The sequence below is a fragment of the Leptonotus elevatus genome, chromosome 21, assembly GCF_054856555.1.
Source record: "Leptonotus elevatus isolate MCC_2025b chromosome 21, RoL_Lele_1.0, whole genome shotgun sequence".
Taxonomy (NCBI): domain Eukaryota; kingdom Metazoa; phylum Chordata; class Actinopteri; order Syngnathiformes; family Syngnathidae; genus Leptonotus; species Leptonotus elevatus.
In genome coordinates, this window is record NC_141259.1 from 7524421 (window position 1) to 7548401 (window position 23981).

At 37.9% G+C, this 23981-nt stretch overlaps 1 protein-coding gene across 1 annotated transcript in view; it reads right to left on the reverse strand.

Moving 5' to 3' along the window:
* Positions 1-23981, reverse strand: part of LOC147155715 (partitioning defective 3 homolog) — a 262547-nt gene that overhangs the window by 95343 nt on the left and 143223 nt on the right. The window contains exons 16-18 of the mRNA XM_086065957.1: positions 15991-16177; positions 7757-7905; positions 1214-1447 (exon numbers count right to left, since the gene is read on the reverse strand). Of these exons, the coding sequence (XP_085922083.1) occupies positions 1214-1447; positions 7757-7905; positions 15991-16177 (570 nt within the window). The remainder of the gene's footprint in view (positions 1-1213; positions 1448-7756; positions 7906-15990; positions 16178-23981) is intronic.

Genomic DNA, 23981 nt, shown 5'->3' on the forward strand with positions numbered 1-23981 from the left:
GTTTAATATTAAATTGTCCAAATCTTCCATATTATTTTGATATAATTAATAAAAATGAATAACACAATAATGCTAAAAATAAATACATAATGCAAACAAACAAATAAAATAAATATTTATAAATATAATATAAATAATACAAATATAATATATGATAACAATAAATACAATAAAATCATTGATATATAATATATATATATTATAGTATTCCTAACAACGACTACAATAATTGGTTTACAGACAGTATTTGGGAAAAAATGGTAAATGGTACTTCATTTATATAGCGTTTTTCCACCGTACAAGACCCTCAAAGCGCTTTACATTGGACTACTCATTCACCTACTGATGACGCAGCATCAGGAGCAACTGAGGGTTCAGTATCTTGTTCGCTGCAAAAAGGTTTGTAATACGCTCATATTCAAAATAAAACGTTACTGAAGCGATAGAATAATAAATTCTAAAAAAAATATCCAATAGTGACACCCTTACTGTGTATGATTCACAATTGTGGGAGTGATTTATTAAAAACAACAACAACTACAACTCATATCTTATGACTGGCAATCCCATTTAATTGGGAATCCTGACATTCTGGAAAGGCTTAATAGAAATATAGGATGGCTAGCCTACATAACTACTAACAAAATGTGTTGTTTTAGAGGGTCACAACCACCACTTCCATAAAGTACATTATATAGTCACTGCCTATGTGTTTAAGAATAAGTTATTTAAACCCAAACCAATTTAAAAAAATGTAAAAAAGAAGTTGAGTGCTGAAAGTTTGAGTGTTTGTTGTGGAATTTTACAAATACAGTATAATCAAACATTGTAGAATAAACGGTGACACTTAAGTTTTCAGGAAATCATGACAGGGGAAATTTTGGTCAAACAAATCAACGCTGTAATGTTTTAACGCAAAAATGGGGTAACTTCCCGAAACATAATATGAAAAGACCTTCAGGGATCAGGACTAAATAGCTTTGTAGTCTTAAGAAAAGCACTTATTAATGAAGCTATTTGGGAAAAGGGGACATTCAGATTGGACTCTGGGGCAATAGAAAAAGGTCATGTCTAATTAATCCATGCTAACACTGTTCCAGTTGGGATCAATACATCAGTGTAATTAAAGAATTGTAAACATATCCATTGTGTATGACTCAAAACAATGGCGAACGATGAGTACTGAACTGAACTTGAACGTTAAGATACTTACATGTATCCATGCTGTTTTCGTCCTCAGGCAAATGAGCACTCGGTTTGTCGTACGACTTGTCGATTGCCGCTCGGAAACTGTCGTTGCAACCTCGGCTCCTGATGATCCGAGAGCGCGGCCTGTTGACATTGATCTCACCATTCCGCGTCGCTGCGGCAAGGGCCGTGTGGAGGCTTTCAAGGGAACTGGACTTTTTCAGACCTAGCGAGGGTCCGACATTTTGTCCCGAAGGGCCTGTGGGAAAAGGAAAACCGGGTCAGACAGACACGTACCGACTTACAAAAGCCGCGTAATAATGCGGCAAACTAATGTAAAAAAAAAACGACAACAACAAAAAGATTAGATTGTTCATTTCTGTGTGTGAATACGGATCACCTTAATTGTAACATTGAACACTTTCAAAACAGTTGGGATAAAAGTAACCCAATTATGGATCAGAAATTGACCAATCCACTTTATGGGTAAATTTGACCCAACTTTATGGGTTGTTTTATACAAAATGACCCAATTTTTTGACCCAAGTAAATAATCTGACCAACATTTAGTTATGAGTTGTTTTAAGCTAAAATACCCATTTCTTGACTTAAAGTTGGGTCAAATCGACCCAAGTAGAGGATCTGTCCATTTTTGACCCCCAGTTTCTAGAGTGAAGAATTGAAGAATTCTACCTCTTCGCACACTACATACTTTTGTAACACTTCATGTGTAGTATGAGTTCCTCATCCATCTCGACACAATAACACAAACCATACGACTGGCGCAATTCTGTCAGCGATTTAACATGTTTGAATTTGGCTAAATGAGGTGTGACCCACTGCTGCTGGGTGACCCCAGTGGGTCTTTAGATGGAGTCTTACGCTGCCAAATGCATATTAAGGAAAGAAAATAAACCCCCATGTGTCTAAAAGGAAATCATTTGGTATCCTGTATGCACTACCTCCACTGAAATGTATTTGTTTTTTTTGTGAAGGGTTGGAGCAATGCCAAAATAGAAAAATCATCTGAAGAGGAAGACGAAGGTCTTTAAGGTCGCAAGGGACTCCCCTCCTTCCGCTACATCTGCTACCAATGCGACTGAATGAAGTGTGAGTTATTTTCTTCCATTCATTGTGCCTATAGATCTACTGTCTAAGAAGTCAAATAGGCTAAAAAGGTCAACTGTTATCCACTGGAGTCTGGTTTCCAGACTACTAAATGCACTGTCATGACTTTTAAACTCCATTTTATCTTGGGTTTCATCGATGCTAGTAAACATGTCCAATCCCAGGAGAACCGGGACCCAAATCCCAAAGCACTATTGCAAATAACTGAAAAATCCTATAACGCTGCATCAGATGAGCTTACATGTGCACCTTCGGGCAGGCTCAAACAATAAAATAAAATTTCTCCTGTGTGGTCAGAACTCTCAGATTACAGGAATACATCACTGACTGCTTGTATGTGAACCGCTCTGGCTAAATAGCTCACATGTTGTAAGGGACTTGTCAAATAATGTACAGATATATGGGAAGGTCAAAAATGATGATTTTGAGATTTCTTTAGAATCAGCCTAGTTTCATTTCCCAGCAGTCCAACAGTTGCACTTAGAGTAGAAGTTTATGAAAATAAGTGATTAGTAGAATCATTATTACTCATACCAAGCGCGTCTTGGGAAACTTGCAAACTTGGTCTCAAAATAACCCAGAATTTTTCACCTCTAACATCATTTCACAGATGATTTACATAAAAGCCCACAGCAACCAAAACAAATGGAAATTACACCATAATGTGACCATCCAACATCAAATCAAGGAGAACATGTACAACAGTGTTTTGGTGCCATCGTGCAGACAATGTAAAAAAAATTAAAAAAAAATTTTTTAAACAATTAAAAATAGTTAAAAATAATAAAAAATAATAAAAAAAATTATAAAAAATAATAAAAAAAATTATAAAAATTATAAAAAATAAATATATTCATTAATTAATGTTCAGTTTTAAATAAATATTCAGCTTCAAGAGTTTAATGTTTTGATTACTGCTCGATACGCTATTTCATTGACCGTATCACAATTACAAACCGTCTACATACGGGGCTTAGTTATACCTGACCAAAAATTTCCACTTTATGCCGTTATGAGTGGGATGGAATTATAATTCAAATATGAACACTGTTAAACTTGCAGATGAAATGATGATTGTGAATTGTTGTAACTTTTTCAGGTAAGTCAGGTAATTATATATGATATAACATTTTATAAGTATATTAAGTGTGGAATTACAGTATATGAATATCTCAATAAATTTGTTTTGACCCATTTAGCTTCACATTTATTTATTTATTTATTCATTTACCTTGTCAATTTAAAATCTTTCATTGGTGATGCCCAATTTTACAATGTGTCTTTTTCAAAGAAAGTATCTACAGTATTTGGGCGAAGGACCAACATTATGTAGTCATACGAGAGTAGCCTAAAAATATTGCAATTCAGGCTACTTTATGGAAAAGTGAAAACAAAAACAAAAAATTGTTTATTTATGAAACCCCACCCACATCCGCTCAAGCATTTTGCCTAAAGCCTGAAGAGAGTAGACTCACAGAAGCCAGAGTGCGTTTGACACAATGGGATTGCAATCTCGTACAGGATGCAACAGTTGAAGGGAACCAAAATGACATGTGCCGTATTCGGAAACAGGGAATTATCCTCCCACTCTGTATTCGGCATCACGATCCACTTCACCATTGTTTCTCGCAAGTCGGGTGAATGAATGGCAGCGAGTAGCAGAGACACAAAGACGATGGAAAAGCAAGGAAAGGAGAGAGAGAGAGAGAGAGAGAGAGAGGAGAGCAAGTTTGCCCGAAGACCATTGCCAGCTGCAACCTTCCTTTGTTTTCATCAGAAAAATCCCAAGCTCTCAAGGGAGAGTTTGACGGACAGCTCTGTGTATGGCGTTCTATTATGTGATTCCTATCTCCAGAGCCTATCCGCTCTGCTCCTCGACGCCCTCTTATTCAGAGCCATAAAATACATATTCCCCCCCATTGCATACAGACAGGAGTTTGCCACTCCCCACACGCCTGCAGGAGGAATGAAAATCATCACGCTGAAACGCACACAAAGGGAGCTAATCTCAACAAATAGTGGCTGCACCTGAAATTGTGTCACGTCCAGAGGCAAAACTTGGTCGCCAGTCTGTGGTCCTTGGGCATATTAAGTGCAAGGGCTGTTAATTGGAGAAGATCCATTGCCATTAAGCGTTAAAGGGGAGCCATGGCAAACTCCATGAATAAATCAACAATGGTTATTACAGGGACAGGAGCCCGTACTATAATTAGAGCAGCTAAAACTATGCAAGCCAGCTATTATTCACCATAGGCACTTGCATGTAAAGATCTGTGTACAGACAGGGGGCTCCATTAGACATAATTTATTCAAAGAGCCAGGACGGTAAAAGGGTAATTATGGTAAAAATAGCCTCCGAGGTGGTCAGGGAAAGGCCATGTCCGGGTACCCCAAAGGAGGGAAGATATCCCTGGAGTCCGTCGGGCTCGTACGTCTCTGCCAGTTGTAGATCATTAGCATGACAGAGGACGTCCTTCATACCCTCAACATGTGTCATAAAAAAGATCTTAATTAAGGGGGCGTACAAGTAATATCTCAATAAGGGTTACAGGATGCCTTTGCTATGAACCAAAATAAACCAAAACATCTCGGGAAAACAGTGATCGCTTGACTAAGACCTTTTAGTCTCACCTGTATCTCAAAAAATTATTTTACCGAGTCATTTTTGGCAATTGTTACATTTCCTCATGAGAGGTATCGGCTCAAGCATGACCCAGTGCGCCAAGCAAGGTCCAAGTATGGGTGAGTTTGGTTTACAGGAACAGGACCAGACAACTGAAATCCCAGACCTCAAGGTCTTTTATCGCCAAATTAGAGATTGTATCAAAACAGAGACTGTCACCAATTTGACTCACAATGTCAGTGATTTTAATCATTGTCATTCCCACTAATGCCGTTTCCAACCTTTATTATTATTATTATACTTATCATAGCATTTTATTCGCCTCACTTTTTTTCCCATGAAACAACTTCCACATAATTACACCGATGTACGCCGTTGCTTCATCCATCTTAGCGTTCAGCTATCCAGCATTCCCACGCAATTTCTCCAGAAATTGCCCTTCGTCTAGTCACAATTAACATTGGTTTAGATTCACATGACATCCCCAAACTTATGGGCCACACCGAGTGAGGGCCTGGCAACTGCCCATGGCTGATCCACAGATCACTAAAGCCTTTCATCCGATGAATCAGTAATCTGTCTTTGCTGCGTTAACTTGACCGTGTCAATTCATTTCAGTAACAAGCTACAAACCAGAGCTAAACTCGGCCTATAATGGATCAATTGCAATAAGCCAGAGGCTCCAAACTAGCAATTGACACCTTTATTGCAAGCACTACTCACCACTTGTGTACCAGTACCCTAAACATCTGAGCTGTGCTGAGTATTTTTCTTTCATATTGCAATATTAGCGGCCACTATTCAACACTACATTGACCATTGTGCATAAACCGTAGGAAAAGGCCGACCATGGTTTGTAATGAGTTAGTAATGGAAAACGAGGAGGGGGTCACTTGTGTAATCTCTTTTATCGACCCATGGAAACATAATGGGCCATGGTAATAATTAAATAAAAGTCCTGGCACATATGCTTACCTCCACTGGTCCTTGCGCTGCTGTTAATCTCATCAGCTACTGTTAAAGAGCACAAATAGGCATGAGCGCTATCATGCAACATGCAAAGCAAAGAGAAGAAGGGACAATAACGTTCAAGAAAGGACGCTGTGTCATTTGAGAATGGGGTTTAAAAGAAGAGGATATTACATTCCATGCATGAGCCTGTCAGTCATGAGGCTTACAAAGCACAGATATTCCCGCAAACCGAGGTACCTCGCAGATTTTTTTTTCTTTCTTTGCCCAATCTTATTCTCCATCTAAATGGAACAGGAACATGGGGTGTCTGATCAATTTAGCATATTTCAACAATGAGGCTCTTCAAAGACAAGAAATCCATCTGCTGCTGTGATATGGGAGCACCTGGAATACGTTTTAAAGGAGAAACAGAAATCCCTACGGCCAAGGATGTGAGAGCTTGTCGTTGAGCATGTTAAGCATTTAGTCAAGGTAGCGTTGGAGCAGAGAAGCCTCATTAATGAGTAAATTAACTTTGGAGAAGAAAGTTCTGAATCTCCAACATTCTTTGGAAGACAAACCCGTTTATAAAAGTACGCTATGTACGTCATTCACTACCAGCCATTTTCACTTGTGCAGCGGAGCTTTGACTGGTTAGCAGGAGGTGATGGTTCGAATTCCACCTTAGGCAGATTGCAGTTCAAGTGTTATTTTTACTCGTAAAAAGCATTCATCTTAACATTCAGCTATTAGCATTCAGCTTTCAGCATTCCCACGCAATTTCTGCAGAAACTACAGGTTGTCTAGTACTCTAGTACTCGATTTTGACAGAATATTCTGTTCTATTGCTATAAAAAGATGGAACCACCAAAACAAAGATTAGAGTCTCTTCTTTCATCAGGAAAAAAAGTACATTTGTATCTGTTTCCGTTTTGCTAAGGTTCATCATTATTCACAAACCTGTTGAAAACACTGGCAAAAAGAGCTTGTTGCAACATGGCCCTGGCTGATCTCGTATACTCTAATGCCGCCTGCTGGCTGTTTTTTTGTAATAACTACCATTGCTTTAAGAGACCTCTTTATGTCAGAATTGACTGTAAACATAGTTAGTGACCTGCCCACCTCTGAATATACCATGTAGTCACTGAAAAAGTATATTTGATTGACTTGAGGTCAGGGCTTGCAAGTACTTCCACAGCAAATGCGTCCAACCATCCATGGATGATATAATAACATTAGAAGTACTGTATGACCAGAAAAATGCATCAAGGCTTATTCAAAGATTGTCCGATAAGTAAAATAACTCAGTTTCTTTTCAGAGCTAATCAAATAAACAAGTAAATGCCGACATCACTTTGGAACAATCAAGAGGCTTTTTTGATATCGTCCCGAGATAAGATGTGCATTTGCAGCGATGAGCCATCTCATCGCCCCCGTCCACTCGACTCACTTCCTGTCCTCAGACAATCAGATTACATTTGCAACCGACACTGAAAAATCTAGAGGATAATGTCTGCATAAATTGGAAGGGAAACAAACCAAAATATCAAATTGCAGTCCGATTTCAAACAAAAGCTTTACATGGAACTTTGTTAACTGACAAAAGGAAGACAATAGGTAGAAGGCAACAATATATTGTTGACCGAGACTTAGTTTGAGTTAGGATTTGCTACATCTCTTGAGAATAAGTGAGGAATGGAGAGCCGGGAGAGAGGGCAACTACTTAGCATACACTGTACACTGCAGATAGCCATGACAGTCATAGTCACAATGTTTTTACCTTGCAAAATAAAAAATAAAATAAAAAGGTCATTTATCATCCAAAGGAATTCTGAAAGTGTCATATTAAACAAGCAAAGCATTTACCAAGATCCATGCTCTTGGACTTGCGTGACTTGATGATCTCCAACTGAGCAGCATTTTCATACTGCTTGGTGCGCTTTTCTGACATACTCTGACGGGCGAAGCCCTCCCTTTGAAACGAGCCATCAGGGTTGGCATCAGCACTCAATGAGCTGCAAGAGATGAGAAAGTGATGTTAGGTAGGTAATGTTTAAGTGTGTGAACGTAAGCCCATTGATCATTGTGTGAATAGCCGTCCATATTAACTCATTCACTTCCAGCCATTTTCACTGAAGCACCCCCCTTTTTACTGGATTTTGACTGATTTTGCAAGGCCCACAGAATATTCAGTTCGATTGCTATAAAAACCTGGAACCTACCAAAAGAAAGATTTGAGTCTCTTTTTTTCATCAGAAAAAAAATGTATGTTTGTATCTGTCTCCGCTTTGCAGCAATTAGCATTAGAATACAGCTAAGTTTAATCATTATTAACAAACCTGTTGAAAATACTGGGAAAAAGAGCTTGTTGCAACATGGCCCTGGCTGATCCCTTATTCTCTGCTGCCACCTGCTGGTCATTTTTTGTAATAACTACCTTTGCTTTAAGCGACCTCTTTATGTCAGAAGCTGTATCAAAGCCTCCTGTATGCTCGAGGATTAAAAAAGAAAAAGAAAAACGTACTTATACGTTTTTGGGTTTCAATGAGTTAATCACATTAAAAAATACACAGTCACTCCATTCCGCTATTGTAATTAACCCTGTCACTATCAAATATTTTTTGAATCGATTAATCGACTGATCGGATTCATTTTAATTTTTAATTAAAGTGCATTACAAAAGCATTTTTTCCCTGATTACTGTTTATTAACCGGTGATTGGTGGTTATTTTGTACTTTGTATTCGTATAGTGATTGAGGATTTGGCCAAATTTTAATAAAAAAATGTCGATGAATTAGATAATCGATTACTTTTCGATGAATCAATTAATTTTGACAGCTCTAGTTATAATGAGGATCCTACTCAAGGGCACCTCAATGCCTTTGCTGGATTGTCTAAGTTTAGTTCTGCGTGACACCTGATGTGAGGATGCTCTGGGGTCAGTATCACTCAATAACACCACTACCCACCCCCAAGCCTGTCTGAGTCCAGGCTTCCATTGCAATTTACCTTTGAGATGCTCTATCTCTGTCTGGATCTTAATTGAAAATCGGAAGGGAGTGGGAGGCAGAGTTTGGGTGAGGGGGCAATGGTATTTGCATTACAATTAGGGTGACCACCTTGCCATTCAAGTAGATAGATGCGGCGCTAATGAAGTCTTCGAAAAGATGCGAGCATGAAAAGTGTTTTTCCCTTTTCCATTTTAAAAATAGAAACGACTGTAAAAGACCTGCCGGCACTTGTCTGCATGTAAACAATTGTGATTTGGTTTGTTGATCTCATTCAATACAAGAAGTGCGTCATGTGTCACCAAGAGGCCGGTGTTAATATGTCACTTTGCTGTCACCCGTACTCGGCACTCCCGTCTACGCTGCCATACAGGGGCCACCTTCCGCTGACACAGGAAAGAAAGAAAGTGGAGCAGGAAGAAAGGAATGACAGCACAGATGTATTATTCATTCATTCATCATCACTCACGTTTCCCCTCACATAACTCACAGCACAACACACAGTTTGTTTTTTTGTCTCAGAATGTGTATCTTTCTTGAATGAGACAGTTCAGACAGCACAGAATGTATTTTTCACTCACTCTAGCTGTTGTGATAAATGACTACACAGGGCGTCAAAACATAAACATAAGCGGAAAATAGTTGGGCATGTACAGTGGGATACTTCAGCTGAAGTGAAATTTAATTGACTTATTTTTGTCATTTTTTTACACATATTAGGGCTGGGTAATATTTTAAAAACCCTCATAACGTTTTTTTTTTTTTATGACACTTAATTATGGTTTTATGACTAAAAAATATATATATGTTCAGTTGATGCCCCAGTGAAGGGATAAATTAGGTAATTGTGGGTAATGCACTTGAACACATCAGGTGTACAGTGCATCAAAAAAAGTCAATGGTCCAAAATGTGGACATTTTTACGTATGTGTACTATAAAAATGTGTTTCCAACATATAATATTGACAATAATAATTTGGAAATTTTGGACAGTGCCATTTTGAACTTCAACATGTTTTGGACAATTGGGTGCAATTTCAGCTCACTCAGTAATTTTTTCATATGCTTTATATTTGATATTATTATTAATAATTTAATAATTAATGAAGCAAAAAGACAAAAATTTGACATTTTCCTTACGAGGGATTTATTAAGTTTTTACAACATAATATATTGTCAATAAATATTAGCAGTGTTCAATACCACTATTTTTTACACTAAACGATCGAGTAATCACCGATACCAAGGACGGATATCATTAACACTTTTAAAACGTAAAATTCCCCAAAAAAGACAATGACAGATCATTTTAAAGAAGCACCTACAGTATATATCTCAATATAGCATTTTCCCTTAAAATTGCATGAAATTCATGCCAATTTCCCATTCTTCTGATTTCTAGAGAGGGCGGCTGATAACAGTATCGGTACTCGCCAACCAAATAAAGCACCAGGGGCTAAAGCCAAACTGTGGCAGGGTTTTTACTTTTTAGACCTGGATTTGCCACCTCTGGATCGGACAAACTAATCCGTCAATGACCCATATAATGTATATGCATTCTAAATAAACTCACATTAGCATTTTTATTCTGCTTATTTACCACTTAAAATGGGGTATTATCATGGTAATAATGTAATATTTCGATATTGTTTATAATTTAAAAATGGGAATTGCCCTCAATCTGTTAAGTATAGATAATTATTGCCATACATGTTTTATATTGTTGCTAGTAACTAATTAAATTGTGCATGTTATTGAATATTTACCTCACTGGTTTATTACAAACCACCATTTTCCAAACCCATTATGAAGAGCAGAACGTCTGCTGCCTGGGAATTAAAGTTGACACTGTAATTTATTTTTTGCAGCTGCAATTCCAATTTTATTGAACATACATTGTGAGGGAAAGTGAATTAAATGTTTGTATCTGCATCATCCACTAAAATGTAATGGCTTCTTCCTTGGCTCATATGCCAACCATACCTTGTACGTATACAAATTATACAATATTATTTCCACTGACTCCATCTTTTCTGTCAGTGCATGTGGCCTTTCCTCAAAAATGAGCCCGAACCCACATAGATAAAATGTTCCCTCATCCCTCCTACTTTAAGCAGTGTTTAAAAGTGATTTCCAACATTGCGAGCAGATGCTTCTGTATACGCTAAACGACCTGATGTCATCTAAAATTAACCAGTGCTGCGCATTGCTCACAGGCAATGCTTTGGAGTGCATTTTAAATCAACCTTCCCTGTCGCCATCTTCTCCTGGTAGGGAGTTAAATGTGTCAAAGCATCCCTGCAGAGGTATTAAAAATGCTAAAAGCTCTTCTTGGTTTTAAATAGGAGCCGCCTATCTTCTCCGTTTGGTTTGTGTTCACATAGTGAAAATTCACAGCTGATGCTGAATCCAGATTTTGATATGGTTATATGGATTTTATATGGTTATAGATATGGCTGACAGAACTTCCTGTGTTAGCCTTGGGTGCTTTGATTCCTTCCTACACTGCTCCACTGTCATATGGTGTTCCACTATGGGAGGACCAAAACTGCCAAAACTGCCAACTGACAAATGACTAAATAAATAAAAGTGAAAATAAAAGGTGAAAATAAAAACGGATATAAAAAATATAATTAAAAAATGTAATGGAAATAAAAACGTATATATATATATATATATATATATATATACACACATTTCGACCTGACCAGCATGAAGTAAATAAATGTGAGAGCAGAGCGTTTTTATTTATTGATTGATATTTAATTATATTTAGAAATTATTTTTTGTATATATTACAACATTGAATTTTTAATTTACATTTATTTTTGTAATTTAGTTTTGTATTTATTTATTTATTTAGGGATATATATATATATATATATATATATATATATATATATATATATATATATATATATACACACACACTGTGTGTTTTTTGTTGTTTTTATTTTAATATATATTTGTTGTATTTATTATTTGAATTATATTTTTTTATGCGCTTTTATTTTCACTTTTATTCATTTATTTATTTTGGCAGTTTTGGTCCTCTATATTCACAGGGTTCTATTTTGGGGTCCCTGCTGTTTTCATTGTATTTGCTGCCCCTGGGTTCCATCTTAAGAAAACATGGGATTTATTTTCACTGCTGTGTTGCAGGAAATTGTCAAATTTCCCTTAATTGCCGCCCCAAAAATATTTATTCATACCAAATAATATATCTTTGTTCATATAGACGGAACAAATGAATGACCTTCTCTTAGATGCCAGATGACGTGTATCTTTCTGTCTACTCTTCATCTACGCAGCATTAAACAGCAACTAGATTATTCAGGCAAAGGAAAATTTCAGTTTGTATGTTTGCTGTGCAGCATTATTCATGCTGATATTCACCTGCAAAGGAGGGCAGAGGCACGGAGTCCCCCCGCATGGAGAGCCTCATGAAACATATGCAAGGTGAGGAGAAAAGAGGGAGCATGTATGACATGCTTGTAGCAACAGCGCACCGCAGAGACACAGTAAATATTCATGAAGCTAGAGGGGACCATTAGCATTTCAGGGAAAACACACAGGCGCATGTAATTCTTAGTTATACACTATTCCTGATGGCCGAGTCTATTAGCCCATCAAGCGAAGAAGCATAACGCTCGCAATATTAGCCGGAAAAGTTTGTTCACGTCTATATGGACCCTTTCCACTTTATATGTTAATGTGCAATATTGTTTACTAGCCAATGTGTATCTAAACACCTGTGAGACTGAGGGCATCTGTGCAACAGAGTGTGTGAGCTGGAGTATATACATTGTGTGTGTGTGTGGGGGGGTGGGGGGGTGGGGGGTGGGGGGGGGGTGCTTGCGTGCGTGCGTGCGTGCGTGCGTGCTAATGTACCCATGTGTAGTGTTTCTGCAACAATTTAAAAGAAAATATGCACATAATAATTGATTTCTCTGTATGGATAGTAATATTAGTCTTACAATTCTTTGATCAATGACGTTATTGGCCAGCTCCACAAAATAACACATTGTGTTATATTTCATGTTTCTCAGCATACACAATTTGTTCCATGCATTTCAATTGGTGTCAATTATATGTAGATTAAATATAAACGTTTTTTTTTTTTTAATAGATAGATTGCTTCATCTTCTGATCGACTTGGCGATCGGTTATCGTTATTTTTTTCTTCTCAAAACTCATGTGTAAAGCCTAATTATTTGTTTCACTTTGTTTATTGATTTAAATACATTTCATTGTGTATTCTCTCAAATTGTATTTTATAAACAAATGGGGGGGAAAAAAACAATCGGAAATTGCCATTATGAAATTATAAATTACGAAATTATATGTCATTCATTGGTTTAATATAAATTTTGTGTATCAGAAATATTGGTACTTGGTATTGGTGACTACTCAAGAGTTGAGTACTCGTACTGGTATCAGTCTAAAAAAGTGGTCCTTTTTAAGATTTCACATACACGTCTGAGTTTGACATTTATTTTGACAGGTTATAAAATACTATAAAAATAAACATTCAAATAGTTGCATTTTGTTATGTTTCCAACACCGCCTAAATTCCATGCCAGAGAGGAAAACTTTCATTCTATTATTTATCCAGATAAATCTACTAAGCCACTTCATCCTCCTTCATTCTCCTCAGTCGTCTTATCTTATCTTTTTTTTGTAAATCACGCGGACAAGGACCTTCCTGTTTGGCTTTAGTTACAAAGCGCGACAAGGAAGTGAGACACCGTAAAGGGAATTAATGTAACAAAGCAGACCAACACGCCAATGAAGGAATCATTTATAACCATGATTTATACAGTGAAAGCTCAAGGAGGACACCTTTTGGATTCCAATTTCTGGATAATTCACACAGATAAGGGAAAGTACGAACAATGCCTTGTTAAAGGTCTACAATTATTTGATTACTAGACAAAGTGCAATTTCTGCAGAAATTGCGTTGGAATGGTGAAAAGTTGAATGCTAAGATTTGACTGCATGTGCTTATGAAGTCAATTGAAAGATAAATTACTCAAATGTGGTCCAAGCGGGTACAACGTGGTGGAAGGCAATTGCTAAGGTGACTTGTTCAAAATCATGGCTAATGGCGTATTTATTTTATTAAGTGTCATCTGATGCATTTAATCATTTCAGGGACATTATAATGCATTTCTTAACGTGCAGTTAGTTGGTTTACATGCATATCACTTAGCATAATAGCAAATTATATATTTGCAATGTGCAGTCAAAGGTGGGATTCAAACCCACGGCCTGCTGGTTACTGGACAATGCCCTTGACCAACTGCACCACTGAGCAGTATCAGACAGGTGGCAACGATGTTATGTATGGAAGTGGGCGTGGAAAGTGGGAAAAATGTCAATCCCATTGAAAATGAAAAGGGCAAAGTTTTCATTTAACGTTAATTTGTGCGAATACTGTAAAGTATTATGTGGAGAATAAAAATCACAATAACATATGTGGGAATGCTTCACAATTAATAAAGTTCCAATACCATGTGGTCTTGCTCGGACCGCATCCGGTGCTTGCTTGTGCATGCTAAATAGTGTGTGTATGGTTGCACTTAAACAGGAGAGAACGAGAACCGCTGCATTTGAGCAGCTGTGAGCGTTTGGCTGAAAGGAAACGTGCGCCTGCCTTGTTTTCACGTAGGTGACTTTGACGAGATGAATTATTCACCATAACCCTGGGCAGTGGTACGGAGCGCACCTCTGCCCTGCGTGCAGGTCTGCAAGTCATAAGTGTGCGTAAGTGTGCGGTTGCTTCTGTGAGAGCGGGTAAAGGCAGGGGAGGAGGCTCGGGCATGAACAATAATCCACTATGACAAACTTCTACCGCATGGAATGCTGAATAAATCTACTCGGCAATAGATGAAGAGGAACATTGAGAAAGAGAAGAACAAAATATATGAAATCACAGAGAAAATGCCACAGGTAATTTTTAGAATGGATGATTAGACCTTTCAATGTGAACACGAGCAATACCTGCTGCGTTTTTGTTCTATAACAAAATGGCTTAACTGCTTACAGTATTACCACAATTTGAGCGCACAATTGCTTTATCCTTTGACAAGCTCATAAATCTCAACTTTGAATCTTCCTGAGGATACGTTGGCGCTAAAACCACTTGGGTGACAGGAATCACAGCGGGCGGCAGACCTGTAATGGTCTCCGGCTTTATCTATTATTTATTGCAAATACCCGCAAATGTCATCTGCCTGCATTGGAGTCTTCCCAAGAGGTCCATTATTAAGAGAAAAGGCAATGATGTCATGACATTAAGATCGTAACACTTAATAAAGGTCCAGTCAGACTGCTGTGATGTCATTCATTTTGCTCACTGGCACAAGGGGGCAACTTGCATTCAAATGTAGGGATTTGTATGCTATGATCATTTTGGTATCATCCATGCAATATCCATCAGTATATATTTACATGGTGATAGCATTTTATGCATTCAATCGTCATTTTCCAAGTAAAAATACAAAATACCACTGATACCAAGTACCGGTGCCACTAGAGCATGAAGTTTCCACAAAAAACAACAACAACAAAAACAATGACATAAGTTTAAGGAAAGACCCATATATCCTAATATAGCATTTTCCCTTGTATTGTATTGTATTGTAATGTATTGAAATGAATGTGAGTTTTTTATGGTGATGTCACTATTGAATATTTTTAGAATCAATTATTCAGTCGATTAATAAGATTTGTACTGTACTTTGTAAATACTGTTGATTAATGATTGTTGTTTATTTTATATTGTTTAGTGATTAAAAAGGGGGAATTGATGTTATACTTACTCATCAACCTTTTTGAAACTAGTAAAAACAAATGTTTGCAAATTAAACACAAAAGATCATCAGTCTGCTTTCATCAAGGACGACAAAAATCTGTGAATAATTACTGTTGAATGTTAAATGATTACTTATTAAAAAAGTTGTTGATTAATTAGATAATCAATTACTTGTTAGTTAATTGATTATTTTTGATAGCTATGTTATTCTATTTGTCTAATTTCTAGTTCTTGATCGCAAAACGGCCGGGAGAACGACACGTCTGTTGCTTACCATTCATTCTGACTGGCCAACTCATGGATCCATGGTACCGGGTTCTCCCCGACGAATCCCAAGTCATCGTGAGAGCTTGAAGACGATTGGTCCGAGAAGTGGACAGGAAGCAGTGGCGGCCTGTCATCTTCTATCAACACAATGTCATCCTGTGGCATGTTCACAGTGGGAGAGAGCTGGTATTTACCTATGACAGAGGGCAAGAGGCAGAATGGATAGAGTCAGTCAGGCCTCTTGACTCAATAAAAATGTTTATGACTTTTTAACTCATTTGCTCCCAAAAACGTATAAACACGTTATATTTTAAATATTGCCATGGTGGTCCCAAAAATATACTTACGCATTTTTTCTTTTATTATGGAGCATACAGAAGGCATTGATGCAGCCTCTGACTTGAAGAGGTTGCTTAAAGCAATGGTAGTTATTACAAAAAAATGCCCAGCAGGTGGCAGCAGAGTATAAGAGATCAACCAAGGCCATGTTGCAACAAGCTCTTTTCTCCAGTGTTTTCAACAGGTTTGTGAATGATGATGAAACTTTGCTATATTCTAATGCTAGTTGCTGCAAATGAAAGAAGAGACTCTAATCTTTCTTTTGGTAGGTTCCATGTTTTTATAGCAATAGAACACAATATTCTGTGAGCCTTGCAAAATCAGTCAAAATCCAGTATTAGACAAAGTGCAATTTCTGCAGAAATTGTGTGGGAATGCTGAAATGTTTCTGAAATAAATTCAAAGATAAATTATATGAAAATTACAAAGTATTAATTGTAGCTGAAATATATAAAAAAAAAAAAAAGACTTGAACTGCAATCTGTTTAACCCTGGGATTACGCCGGCTGCGTGTGCGTTGCGGATCAACTGCGGAATAGCTGCGTCGTGCCGGATAAACCTATTTTCTATTTTTGCCGGACGACGCATCCGTCGGCATCCGTCAAATGGCAAACTAGCACAGAACACATTGAGCGGGATAGGAAGACCGACGCAGTTTCAAAATAAAATTTCCGGTTACTTTTCAGAATAAAACACTCGCCAGATCCTATTTTGCAATCATGTCAGTAAACGTCAAAAAGGGCGTAGCCAGGTTTGTAGTCAACGGGCCCAGGTGCTTATTCACGGTTTAAACACCAGTGAACATGCACGAGGAGAGGTTTATATTGGAGGTAGCACATCCTTTTTATAAGGACAACCCCCAAAAAAGGGAAAAAAAAGGTTAAATCAAAGGTTCCAGTCCACCTCTATTTCTGCTTCTGTGTTGAGCGCAGACAAAAGTGTGTTTATCGTTGTTTTAAATGCCACATTATCGCGCGCGATCACACGAGATACGGCGGGAAGTTGTCCGGACCGCAGCTGTGTGCAGACGGTGAGTGTTGTCCATAAAATTGACGCGTCCGGAGCACGCAGTCAAGACGCAGCGGAGCGGAGACGCAACGCACACGCATGCGGTGTAATCCCGCGGTAAGGTGGTATTCCAGTGTGGCAGGCAACTGCTCAAAAATCTGTGCCATTTCTGACATAGAATAATATGTGACATTGTTTATAATTTAAATAAGTGAATACGTTAGTATATACTGAAAGCTTGCGTTGAATTTACATTTTGAATATAGAACAGAGTAAAAACTTAATAATGACAACTGAAGTAATGGATGTGAAATAATTTGACAATGATTAGCATTCAATAATGCATTTGTAGTAAAAAAAAGTTGTCCAAGCGGGGTTTGAAAAATCCAGTAAAACAGCAGGGAGAGAAGGGGGTTGCTTCAGTGAAAATGGCTGGGAGTGAATGAGTTAAAAACAAATAAATTACACATCAAGTAGTAGAATATCAGCAAAAACCTGAAACTAACCTAAACCAAAATCCCAATGTCACTTAAGGTGGCCAAAGTTGAAAATATGAGCCATTGTTGCCATTCCCCTCCAATATTCTCAGAGGACAAAGACGTGCGGCAGAAGAGCTTTTCTGATTTGTATTCAGTCCTGCATGACCTTCCCTGCAGCAGACTTCTTTGAATTGCCCCTTTACATCTCCTCAGCAGTCAAAGTCAATAGGAAATGTGCTGCATTGGTTGACACTCAATAGCAAGAGCGGGAGAAGAAGGCTTGTTCCGTCCTATAAGATGTCCCAATGAGGACAGAGGTGGAGGATTCTTTCCGTAAAAGGGCGTTAAAAGAAGTTTTCAAGTTTGAAGGCAAAGTCGAGAGCAGAGTTCAAGTACACATCTGATTACAATTCGACAAAAGGCTGCGTATGTGTATGGGTTTTCATTATCAGGGAGATCTTGATGATTTAATGGTCGAGGAACGACTTGGTACAATATTCGCCCTACTAAAGCCTCAAAGTGATTCAAACAGGTATTTAATTTCACAGAGTGCCAACTAATGACAGCTGCATGTTGTGGAAGTAATTTTGAGCAGCAATTATTGCAACCACGAGGTGTATAATTCAGTTGAGTTTGTTGCTGGAACCAAATAAATTAATCACGGGAAAATAAAGATTCAAAACTGACTCATGGCGAGATTGACTCAAATGAACCTTTAACTCAACTCAGGGTACCCGTACATTATATGTCTCATGATATGGGAGTCATTTAAGTTTACACAAGACACTATTGTTATATTTAAAACATGTTGAGAATGAAAATGTGTGATAACGGATTCTTGTGTAAGGAATTGGGGGTATTTAGATAGCACATATAAACATATAAATACGTTAATATGTCCGCCAATATTGGACAAGTGAAATGAAGGCAATTTCTCACTCGGGCAGCTTGACAGAGAACCCTGGGTAATTGAATTCATGGCCACTGTAAATCAGCATGGGGAACACCAGTCACAAACTCCAGGCAATTGCTGAAACTGAATGATCTGGGCGAGTGGGTTCCGTTTTGCTGGACGTTAATAACTTACTGGACTTGACGTGATGACGGTGATGTTTAAAACGATAATAGCACGGTTCACATCCATCAGAAAAAATAATATGATATGATATCATATGATATGATATCATGTAATATTATATGATATGAAATATATCATATCATGTTATATTATATTATATTAGTATGTGGATAGCAAGTATCCACAGAAATGTACAATGTAGTACTGATCTGAATAGCTGTCCACGCTACCAATACTATATCCCTTGTGATGATAATGTATGACAATGATGTATTAGCCATGCTTAGTTTGTCGAGTGTTATGCAGTTACTATGTCCCTTGTTATGGTGATAATATACGATGATGATGTATTAGCCATGCTTAGTTTGTCTAGTCTTATGCAGTTACAATGTCCCTTGTTATGCGACAATATATGATGATGTATTAGTCAGGCTTAGTGTGTCTCGTCTTATGCCGTTACTATGTTCCTTGTTATGATAATAATGTATGGTGATGATGCATTAGCCATGCTTAGTTTGTCTAGTCTTATGCAGTTACTATGCCCCTTGCTGTTGTGATAATGTAGGATGATGATGTATTAACCATGCTTATTTTGTCTAGCCTTATGCAGTTACTATGCCCATTATGATGATAATGTGGTCAGGTGTTATGCAGTTCTATGTGCACTTATTAGTTATCCTTAGTTGGACTAATCAGCCTATTTTATCATATAAGCCTGTGTTCTGTCATATAGAATTGTGCGTTGCCCTAGCGAGAGTTACTGAATGACAATTTTGTCATTGCATCAAGGTTCCTTAGCCGAGGTTTCCCATCCCCGCTCTTCCATGCAAGCTTTCTTCCATGTGTTCTGCATCCAAGAATGCTAGCTGTGGTTAATTTTCACTTTGTGATTTTAGCATCCAGCACACTGAAGGTTCTTAGTCAAGGTTTCTCTGTCAAGTCTTTTCTTTCAGGCCATCTAAATCAAGCCCTGCTCTCTCCGCTCTTACTTTGTATTTTTGTATATAAAGTTTCCCAACTCCCGTGTCCTGTCTGCGTTTGGTTCCTAACTCCGCACCTCACGTGACAATAAACTGCTTGTAAACCATTGCAAAAATACAAATGTATAGTATGCACATTTGTGTCAAAATACGATATGTCCCTTAAAAGGGTTATGGCGATGATTTGTAGACTTAGTTGAGGCAGGACTTGCCATTTTACAGTGCCACGGCAGGTCATGGCCATGGAGTTCAACTGTGGCACTGTGACACTTAGTGCAGGAAACAGTGAACTTTTTGAAGTGATGTGCAGAAGGTGACTTATTAGCACTTTCAGCCATGTTTGGAGGAAGTGAGGTGCTAATGGGACACCTCAATCCAGATTCTAACATGAGACTTTCTGTCACAGTCAGGCATCTCACTTTATTTTAAGTCGTTAATAAATGCTCAGATTCTGAAACTTTCAAAAAAAAAAAAAGATGCATAGGACATGCTCTTTTTAATTTTTACTGTCAATGGAACTCAAATCAAGAGTGGAAGTCAGTTTTTCCAACTCCACTCAAACACAGGCGTCCGTGGGCCCGGTTGTGGTCAGCTGTGTGGAAGCGATTTGTTGATATTGAAGCATCAATGTTCTCCCTCCCTTTGGCAGCGAGTGCAGACACAGACAAATGCATTCCTTGGCCAGAGAGACCACCTGGCGACATCCATTCCAATGGATCAGCAGTGCCGTTCGCTCTTCTGTTTCTCTGCCTTCCAAGCAAGGTGCCTCCCATTGAGACATTGAGCTCTAGGGTGAGAGGTCACACTAATAGGACTGATCCATCTTCTTGCCTCCATCTGTGTCCATCACACGTACTTCTACTTTCTGCTCTCTGGTCTTATTTTTCCCTTGTGGTTTCATAGTCTTGGGCGTTTTATAGCCTATTGATCAGCGTGATGGAGGGGTTATTCGTTAACCCATGCTGCCATGGCGATCAGTCCTATACAAGTATTGCAATGGGTAATTTCACTAAGTACGGTACACACAGGTGAAAATTAATGCTCTGCGACTAAGGGGAACTGTTAGGATATTGCGTCTCTGTTCCTCAAGGGATTTCGTCATCAACGGAAATGGGCAGAACATTAAGTTGAGAGACATTTTTTTTTCAACTTCTGAACTAAATACAATGGATCACAAGTGGTGAGTAGTGTAACTCAGAAGATGTCAAATATTGTCTTCACCAATTGAGTAAAAGTCCTGCAAAGACTTTTAGTTTGAGTATCCCAGGATATGTTATCACAATAAATAACCCCTTGGGTGTAGCTACTTGCAATGTGGAATTTCTCACGGACACATGCACCCCTAGATGCCACAGAGAGAAGGAACAGTTCTCAGGTTTGGAATAGAATCTTGAAGGACGGTTCCTTTTTGGCCCATTTAACGTGGGAGGAAAGGGAAAAGTGAACATGCACACACTACATCACAAAAATATGTACTTTCCTGTTCGCCAACAAGTTTTTCATTCATCTTCTTCCCACGTACAGCTCCCACACCCTGTTTTAGAACCCTGGTCAAATGGTCACATTAAGAAACCGTGTTGGATCGTGGGCTTCAATTTTCACCTCAGCATGTGAACTTGACACCCAGCAGCACTTTTCAGTCAGACAGAACGGAAGGTAAAGCCGGGGTGTGATAACAACCTTTGCATCCTCGCCTGGCTGTCACTGTCACACTGTGTGCGCACTGGAAATTTCACTCCACCTCATAGTTCTCCCCCACGAACCCAATTTTGTTCTGTTTTCTCTATAAGAAACAAAGTCCTGTCCTTAGACTCCCCAAAGGCAAAAGGGTGGGTGGTTAGAACGAAAGAATAGAAGTAAATTGTCAGAAACTCATTTAATTTGAGCCTGGAGTCGAGCAGAACATACTGCACTTCACCCCTGCTAGTTATGGATTCAGCCTAGAGCCTTGTGCATGTGTGACGACAAAGCTGACAATATCACAGCACCGCATGCTTTACTGAAGAAAACAGGGAATTGGATTGCCTCTGACTATTAATATCTAGATGTGTGAGTCTGTGAGCTTCATGGATACACAACAACACACAAACACGCAGAGGGTCTGAATGATGGGTCCAAAAAAAAAAAAAAAACTCGGCTAAGAACAAGGGTAACTTACAGTGTAATCAATAATAGCATCAAATGTCATGTCAGGCTGTTCTCATATGAAATAAGTATAAAAATATTGTGTGAAAAAGCAACTTCAAGAGCTCTACATGAATAACAACAAGGACCAACAAGTAATATCACAATTTTCTTCTATGATTCTTATATCATACAAAACTTGATATACGGTCGAGCTACATGGATGTGATCCAAAACTACCCAAGCATGGGTGTCTGTCCAGCCTGTGTGATAATTCACCAGTTCTACACTCCGTATCGAGCTGTCAGTCAAGGCCCAGCGGCTGTGTGCATCATGACCTTGCAAAGCCACATCTTAACATCTGCCCCTCCAACCACAACTGTCACATCTCACACACACTCATTTTTTTCCTAACTAGACCAAAGTGAAATTGCACATCCACTACAGTAGGTGACAGTGGTGTGTCCAGTCGCAGAGAGTTCGCAAGGAATATTAGCTAACAATTTAATAGACAAATTATACTAGGGTGGCAGAGAGAATTATTATTGATTTTTTTTTTGGGGGGGGGGATATAACAAAAATAATTGAGAAGCATATTAAAAGTAGAATTTGCTACGAAGCATAAAACCCATCCTTTTTAAGACTTAATAATAACATTTGTTTGGATCACCGAAAAATGTGATGTTTTATTTCAAATAATGCGATGTAAAGCAATACAATAATACAGAAATAGATGAGATGTATAGAAGACGGATGGGTGGATAGAATGCTGCACTGTACATCAGATCCAAGTCTAAATAACCTTGGAATTAAACATGTTATTGTGCTCTTGCTGTCATATTATTTTCTTAATATCAATAATAGCTTCCATCAGTCTGCCCCAGGGTAGTTTACCGCATGTGACTATGGTACGTGTATAATGCATCTTCTGTGATGCGTCTTTGAGTGTCCAAAAAAGCGCTATATAAATCTGATACAATATTATTATTATTATTATTATTATTGTGAGAATGCTTCCAGCCGATTTACACCATTCAAATTTCAACTTGCTTAAAACATTCAAGCCATCTTAAAATCTGAAAATATAATCTGATTCCACATTATTAACAGTTTTTGCATAATTTAACATTTAATGTAAACTTTTTTCCACATTCATTTTCAATGGGACAGACATTTAAAGTTTTGATGTGCGAAAACTCCTACATATTACATCCGATTTACACCATTCACCATGTGCAGTTTAATTTTTTGGGCCACAAGTGGCAGTAGTGATCCAAAATTGTATTTCCTGAATTCAGCAGCTTAAACATTCGGTTTTTTCAATGTCATTTAACATTATTGTTATAATAAAGCATTCCACATGCATTCAAATATTAGTATTCAGCTATTAGCATTCCCACGCACTTTCTCCAGAAATTGCACTTTGTCTAGTTATAATAATAATTATTATTATTATTAAATTATGTTGTTCTACAGCAGAGAAAGAAAGAAAGAAAGAAAGATAGAAAGAAAGAAAGAAAGAAAGAAACTACTACTGAGTTATGCCGCCACAAAGTCAAAAAATAAAGACTGAAAAAAAAAAAGGTATTTCACTTGTTGAGTATCTTGCTCAAGGACACCTCAACATAGTCCCAACCGCTCCACCAAATAAAAATGAAAAAAAAGATAAGAAAAAATAAAATTACCCACACTGTTCCAGTCCTTTTCAAGTGGGAATGTTTAGTAAAATTTGTATAATTATTGTAAAATGCTTTATATTGTACATGTTTGTTCAAATGATGAGCTGCTTTATAGAATAAATGCCAGCCTAAAACAAATTATATATTTCTGTTTCTAAATTCAAGTAGCGTCTCCCGCATTGTTGGAGCAAAGAAAGCCTGTCATAGCCAGTCGGCATGGGTTAATGAGAGCGAGGCCTGAAGACAAAGAAGAAAACAGATTGACATTTTGCTCGCAGTTACAAAAGTCACAGATCTGAGACAAGCGCTGA